At 39.7% G+C, this 8,019-nt stretch overlaps 1 protein-coding gene across 3 annotated transcripts in view; it reads right to left on the bottom strand.

The window, feature by feature from the left end:
• Positions 1-175: 175 nt before the first annotated feature.
• The window catches only part of rap1gds1 (RAP1, GTP-GDP dissociation stimulator 1), a 33,612-nt gene continuing 25,768 nt past the window's right edge, over positions 176-8,019 (bottom strand). For all 3 annotated transcript variants that reach the window (XM_026936697.3, XM_026936699.3, XM_026936698.3), the window contains 7 exons: positions 7,864-7,995; positions 7,051-7,185; positions 6,808-6,933; positions 5,655-5,794; positions 5,439-5,565; positions 4,130-4,258; positions 176-1,832 (listed from right to left, as the gene is read on the bottom strand). In XM_026936697.3, the coding sequence (XP_026792498.1) occupies positions 1,705-1,832; positions 4,130-4,258; positions 5,439-5,565; positions 5,655-5,794; positions 6,808-6,933; positions 7,051-7,185; positions 7,864-7,995 (917 nt within the window). In that variant the 3' untranslated portion in view covers positions 176-1,704. The remainder of the gene's footprint in view (positions 1,833-4,129; positions 4,259-5,438; positions 5,566-5,654; positions 5,795-6,807; positions 6,934-7,050; positions 7,186-7,863; positions 7,996-8,019) is intronic.

The raw sequence follows: 8,019 nt of genomic DNA, 5'->3' as shown, positions 1-8,019 counted from the left end.
ACATTTTCCCTCAGACTTAATGATAGCTATCAGAACAGAAAGGCAGTTTAACTGAAGTGCTCCTAAAGCAGCTTTAAGGATTGCATAGGTTTAAAATTCATTGGTCAAAATGAATTTGTAGAACAGCTTATAAAACAGCTCATGAGAAAAAAATAAAGGGTCATAAAACCAGGACTCCATCGCCAGCAATTGTCTTTAATAATCATTTTCTATCTCCCAAATGTACAATTAATCAGTGACATTTACAACAACTAGTCGAGTTTAAATATCTGTAATGCAGTTAATATAGATATATTGGATTGCTGAGTGGTTCCTTAAGGTTACAAATCTGATAAATAACATAACATTTATCGAACATAAAGTGGCCACATCAGAGTGGTACGGTATCCCAACATGCAGTGGAAATGCATGTTTTGTGATACTCAGTGGGTTGGTAAAAGACAAACCTGTACACATGCAAAATCCAGCTCAGGAAATAAAAATGTACCACAGTATCAAATGTACACCTTTGATAGAGAGCACTCAAGAGAGCACATTATCTAAGACACTCAAAATAGGTTGTTATTCAATGCTGGGGTCATGGATTGTGGAACTGTTGGCAGTATTCCAACCACCTCAGAACATAAAACACTCATATACACTGACTTGTCTAAGCCCATTCTTGAAACTTGATTGCATTATTTATTTATGGCCTTGTAATGATCCATGTCCATTTGAGCTGTTGTTATACCTGGTGTAATGGCAGTCACGTTAAACAGCATGCTATATCCCAACAGATTATATAGCATAACATTAACATTGTACTGTCATTTAACAAGCAACATCTTTTTTCACTATCCTGACTAAGTGTATGCAGCCTAGACAACATTCATAAACTCTTCGACAAAGGGCAGCAAATAGAAATACTTATTAATTGTTAACAAGATGCTATTATTTGTTCATAATATCCATATGACAACAGTAATCTGTTTGAAAATTCAACAGACTAGTGAAATGGAATTAGCTCTTTCCAGTAAAGTGACTTCATAGATATGAACATGACTGGCACTAGGACCATGGGGGGTTAAAATGTAAAGCGTTCTCTGTGGTCCTGTCATCCCATGTACAGTACAAACACATTTGATCTCTACTCGAACATGTCAAAGGCAGGTATTCGTATATATTAAAGGGGCAGAGTGTATCGTAAAGAGCGAGGTCTGGCTAGCTGAACACAGATACACCATTAAATTAGACTACTTAAAAAAACATGCAGGTGTCAAAATCAGCAGGTATTCAAGCTACACAGAACACGTGGGGTTTACACGGCATGAACATATGGCTGCGCTAGTTTCTCCTCTAGCCCTCATGTAGTTATTGTCTAGTCACTTTTTTTTTTGTTATTTTTTGCAGGTTTCGTCTTCCTCAATGAGATGTGAATGCTTTGTTTATCACAGCTATGGTCTTTTTATAAGTGTTGCACGCTCCCTATCTCACTCGCACAACCTATTGCAGAAGGCAGTCTACAATGTCCTACGAAGTGTTGAACGCATGCGTGAAACGAGCTGGGTGAGAAGCGGGGACTTTATAGCAGGGAGGCTGAGTGGGACTGGATACCTTGGCACATGACAGAGGGAGACGGTGGGAGTCATAGGAGGTTGAGTGTGTATAGGAAGGTTTGGCAGGCAGAGAATGGATGGAGTGTGTGTGGTGTGTTTAAAGAGTCTTTTAGCTCTGCGCAGTTAGCCTCTGTTCTGTTAGCGAGGCCTGATGGGCCACCGTTTTGTTCTCATGGGAGCGTAGTTTGGACACCACGTCAATGAAGGCCAGGCTCTGTACTTCTTTATGTAGAGGTTCTGAAGAGAAAGAATGAAGGTACAAATCAGACTTCATGATCGCTTGTAATTTTCTAGCAGTGTGTGGCACTGCGAAAACCCAAAGGATTGTTGCTGTGGCTGAATTCTAGCAAAACAGCCAAACATACAATGACTGATTGGTTTTGACCAAAATTGTTTCTTTCGCCTATAATACACTTTGACATTTCTACTTAAACATACATATATTTCCCCAAAATGATGTAGAAATGTTTTTATTAACTTTCTTTAGTTAACCTTGTCTAGACTTTCTACAAAGATCATGTTAGGTAACTAATGAGCCAGTTTAACAAACATGGCTGCAAATACAGTCTGCCTGCTTAAAAATGTTTTAATTTCTAGCTTTCAGGCACTGAAAATTATGCCTTGATCAAGCTTTTTCATGGCATAGTGAAACAAACATGAATAGATTTAGTTTATAAACTGTACACTATATGGCCAAAAGTATGCAGACACCTGACCATACACACATGCGCTTGTTAAACATCACAATTCCAGATTTATTCCCCCTTTTGCTGTTATAGTAACCTCCAATCTTATAGCATGGCTATAGGCATTTGTCTATTCAGCCACAAGAGCATTAGTGAGGTCGAGCACTGATGTCAAGTGAGGAGGCCTGGCACATAGTCTGCGTTCCAATTCACCTAATAGGTGTTCAGTGGGGGTTTGAGTTCAGGGCTCTGCACAGGACACTTGAGTTCTTAAACACCAACCTTAGCAAACCAACTTTGCGGCAATAATTTAGGGAAGGACTAAATATGGGTATGATGGTCAGGTGTCCACATACTTTTAGCCATATATACTCACCATCTACTTTATTAGGAACACCTGTACACCTGCACATTCATGCAGTTATCTAATCAGCCAATCATGTACAACAGCACAATGCATAAAATCATGCAGATAAAAGTGAGCTTCGGTTAATTTCACATCAACATCAGAATGAAGAAAAAGTGTGATCTCTGTGAGTTTAACCGTAAATGGCTGTTGGTACCAGATGGGCTGGTTTGAGTATTTCAGAAACTGATGACCTCCTGGGAAGAGTTTACACAAAATGGTACAAAAACACTGACTGACAACAGTTCTGTGGGTGGAAACACCTTGTTGATAAAAGAGGTCAGAGGAATATGGCCAGATTGCTTCAAGCTGCCAGGAAGGATATAATAACTCAAATAATCACTCTTTACAACTGTGGTGAGCAGAAAAGCATCTCAGCATGCACAAAACATCAAACCTTGAGGAGGATGGGCTATAGCAGAAGACCATATTGGGTTCCACTCCTGTCAGCCAAGAACAGGCATCTGAGGCTATCAAGGGCACAGACTCACCCAAACTGGACACTTAAAGATTAGGGGAAAAAAAAAAAAATCACCTGGTCTTTTTCCAGTCTTCAGACTGGGTCAGTCTGTTCATGTTGTAGCCCATCCACATAAAGGTTTGATGTGTTGTGTGTTCTGTTGTAAGGAGTGCTTATTTGAGTTACTTTAGACCTCCTGTCAGCTCAGACCAGTCTGGTCATTCCATTGGTTGATTTCTCTCATCAACATGTTTCAGCCTGCAGACCCTCCGCTCACAGGATGTTTTTTCGCACCATTCTGTGTAAACTCTACAGACTGTTGTGTGTGAAAATCCCAGGAGATCTGAGATCCCAGAGTTTCTGAAATACTCAAACCAGCCCATCTGGCACCAACAACCATACCACGGTTAAAGTCACAGAGATCACATTTTTCCCCCTTCTGATGTTTGATGTGAATATTAACTGAAGCTCTTGACCTGTATCTCCATGTTTTTATGCACTGCACTGCTGCCACATGATTGGCTGATTGGCTAACAGCATAAATGAACAGGTGGACAGGTGTTCCTATTAAAGTGAACAGTGAGTGTATATACACCAACTGTCACATAATGATAATACGATGTGCATATGCATATTTCAGGGGTTTTTTAAGTAGAAAATGTAAAAAAAATTTCAGCAGGTAAAGCGTTATCCCAGGCTGCCCCACTTATATCCAAAGCTTGACAAACCTCCCTTTAATCCCTTAAATACCCACAGATTTACACTCCACACACTCATAACTACACAGCATTCCCATTAGTTTCACCACAGTTACTAAATAATTGATAACAGTTACTGAATAATATACTTTAACGTGAATAACATAATCAGAGATTTTTTTTTTTTTTTTTTTAACGTCATATGAAGACATCTAGACTACATTTATTGCAGATTAGTATCAGCTGAAATGCAGGTTCATATCCACGGTGGAAACATTCCTCACCTGAGCCCATGACGGAGCAGATGAGGATCATGGAGTTGTATTTGATCTCAGGAGCGCTCTTCTCCTCTGTCAGCAGCTTATGTAGGACCTGCACCAAAGTGGCTCCAACAAAGTCCTTCTCAGCTGAATCTGTCAGGAATAAGACACAGATGTTTTTATTAATTGAATAAAAAGAAAATGAGGCTGTTCCAGCAACAGTTGGTTGTTTTGAAATTAGCTTTATGGGTTACTTTCCTGGATCGAGAGTAAGATTGATTAGTCAGCAATTTTCTCAGAAACACAAAATTCAAACAAATACATCCCTCTCCCAATTAGTCAGATTTTGTTGATCCATACCATTCGTTTTTCTTCTATTTACAAAGCTCGGGGATCCAGAGAGAGATTTTTTCATAGCTAATAAATCTGCATTCAACATATTCATGGAAATCAAACTCTAACAAAACAAAGCTGAATACATCATTTAAGAATTTATAAATTGTAAAAATGTCATTTAAAAAAGCAAGGAAAAAAACAATTTATGCATCTGAGGATAAACTGATCAAGAGTTTTAACTCTTATAGTATTATAAACGACATTAAATTTAGATGACATAGCGTCACAAAACAGGAAAGACTGATGAAAATGTTTTGCTAGTCGTGGGCATCTGTGAGCTCGTGTATGCGGAAGAGGGTAGACAGCGCTTTTCTCAGTTCTCAGTTTGTTAGCTGTGTGTGATGGCTGGCTTTGTGTGTCTCAGTGGAAGCTCACGCTAACCTTTACCCTTGTTGGTTCATAGCTGTTGCGTGAGTGGAAAGCTAGCTAGTGGGTGGGAATTGTCAAATGAATTATTTGGGAGAAAACATGGTTAAAAAAAGGCCCGGTGTTTTTGAATATATACTTTAACCTATAAAAATATAAAATGCTCTACCAACTACAGCAACCTGGGCTTTTACCATAGCAGCCTGAGGGGCTATGATGACAGGACATTGACATGACAGGATAATGTTTTATTCACAGCTGCCACATGTGGAGAACTTCACCAAATATTACAAAACTTGTTCTGACTTTTTAAAAAAAAAAAAAAAAAAAAAAAAAAAAAAAAAAAACTCACTGGCCCCACCTTAACCCTTGTGTATAAAGAAGCTAAAGAAGCAGAAAGCAGTATTCTATTAATTCAGAGATCAGGCATAATGTGGACTTTTAAAACTTGCCCTAGGAAATGTTTAATTAAGACACTGAATATCTGATGTGAATGGGCTGATATTAGTCTCAGGGAAAGTTACACGTCAGGTGACATTTTGACCTTTGGACAGTTTAATGTCTGTTTTACCCAAATCCAGTGCTGCTATGAGCCCCAAAGCCACCAGCGCTTCGTTCTGCATGATCATGTGCTCGCTCGTTGCCATGGTCACCAAGTGCTTTACACCCCCACACTGAATGACCGTCCGTACCACTTCCTGTTCAAAGCCGAGAAACATCCAAACACAATTAAATTTCCAGAATCGCTGAATTTCTCAAGAAATGGTAATGTGTGCAAGGCCTTGACCTTTGACTTGCTGTGTCGGATCAGTGCCGAGAGCAGGCGGTTGGACTCTCCCATCACCCCTGCGTGGTCTTTCGCCTCACACCATTCTACCAGCCTCTCCACCAGCTTACGGTTTGTTCCCAACTGTTCGGCAGCATCCGCTACAGCACATACACAGATACCGTCCATTGACCTATGCAGCAAATCAGTTCTATGCCTAATCCTACATATCAAACAAACTTCATATTCAGAAAAGTTATTATTAATAGTTTTGCCACATTAAGTCATTTTCTAGTTATAAATCTAAAACTCGACAAAGCGCCCTTACACATGCATTTGATTCTATTATACTGCATTAAGATATTTGGATTAATCAATTAATTAAAGCTTAGTAACAGCTTAAAGTCAGCTTTATTATGGAGCAGATAATTAAATTACATCATTCTATCAACAGTACTCTAAAGGAATTCTGCCAGATTCAGGTTTTTCCCAATTAAAGCTGCTTTTTTGTGAAATAAAAAAATCACTTTTCTTTTTGAACGCCAGTAAAATATACCCACAAGTTTAAAACTGTTGCAAGCATTTTGAGGATATTTGGTTATTGTTGTACTTTTTGGGAAAAGGCACTGCCTTCAATTATTACACATATAAAATTCCAATTTATAAATTACTTTCTGTAAGTGCACTGGAGCTGTATTTAAAGTACTACTGAAGAGGACTGCACTCTGTGTCACTGAAAACTAAAGCTTCTGGCTACATGCCTCGTGCTGAGAATGCAAAGCGCTGTTGTCCATGCTGGCAGCTGCAGCGTCACTCACAATCTATAGCAATTAAATCTCAGCACCGTAGCATGGAACCCCGTCTTAGTCCATTTCACTTATAGGATAACGGCTTTCTAATTCACAGGACAGAGGGGAACTGGCTTATACCTGACAAAGCTTCTGTAATAGGATAAATGAATGGCTTATGCAGTCCTTGAATGCAGCAAATGCTGTTTTGTAGGTTTTTGGTCTGCAGATATCTACAGCTAGGGCAATTTCTTTTGCAGTCAGTAAAGAAAAATCTTGAGTGTTTCACCTAGAGGTTAAATACAATTAGGTGAGTAGTCAGTAGGCAATAAACAAATCACAGATAAAGTGCATTGGAAGCATTTTATGAAGTTAGCTATAGCTACCTTGTGTATCAATAAGCATTCTTAACGTTCCCAGCAGCTTGAACTGAACTGGTGGCATTTCTGATTGAAGAAACTTCAGCACCACGTCAGACACTCCAGCTGAAAGCATCTTAGACTTGTTCACGACTGATGAATAGAAGGAAGGAGAAATAATGATGGTGAGTAAAAGCCTGCATTAACAGACACCAGGGTTTAAAGCCTCTGAAGGGCTGCTGAAATACAGAAAAATTGAAGATCACTGACCTGGGATTGCCAGGTTCCTCAGGGCGCTGAGGGCTGCGTGCTGCACTGTAACATTCCCCTCCTCAACATGTCTGTCCAGCAGGTCCAACAGCATCTGCACAATTCCTGTGTCTACCATGTGGATGCAGTTCCCATCTGAAGGGAAAGAGCCAACAAAATTATATAACATTTATATAACAGCATGGTGGCACAGTGTGTAGTGTTGAAGCCTCACAGAGTTTTGTATGTTCTCCCCATGCAGCATGGGCTTTCAATAGGTTTCCTCCCAACTCTCAAAAATGCCTGTAGTGGACTGGCTATGCTAAATTTCCCCTAGGTGTGAAAGCAAGCGTGTGTCCTGCCTTGCGATGGCTTGGCGTCCCACCCAGGGTGTATTCCCACCCATACACGTCAATTGCATAGTAGTATCATAACAGTAATGTCAATTATCATAAATGAATCCAGCAGAGCATTAACCAGTTCTAGTCTATCCAGTCACATGAGGATACACCTCACTGAGGAACGTCTCTCTATAAACACTGAGAAATATCACAGGAATCCTCACTGCAGTGTCCAAGCCTTAATTTGGTCAAAGAGCAGCAGAGCAATGAATTACATGGTATGAATGTGTGTGTCTGGTGTATGTAACACTCAGTCACTGTAAAGCTGGCAGGAGCAAATGTACACAGGACTGGAAAGAAACATCAACACTCAGAAAAGTGAAAGACTATTGTCTCTATTAATGATCAATTTACATCTACTATGAAAACATTTTTGCATATACATTTTGTATGATAAACTACAATTAATTAGAAATCAGACCAGAGCTCTTACCATTGCGGGCAAAGTTAGCAATAGCCAGAGCCCCAGCTAGCTGGAGCTGATGGTTGTTGGACGGAACCCAAGAGAGAACCCTCTGGAACACGCTACCTTTACCCCCCTCAAACAACTTTTGCATGGATTCATCTGGAAAAGAAAGAAATGACTATC

This window comes from Pangasianodon hypophthalmus, chromosome 4 (assembly GCF_027358585.1).
Source record: "Pangasianodon hypophthalmus isolate fPanHyp1 chromosome 4, fPanHyp1.pri, whole genome shotgun sequence".
In the NCBI taxonomy this organism is placed as follows: Eukaryota; Metazoa; Chordata; class Actinopteri; order Siluriformes; family Pangasiidae; genus Pangasianodon; species Pangasianodon hypophthalmus.
This window is presented reverse-complemented; position numbering and strand designations above follow the sequence as displayed.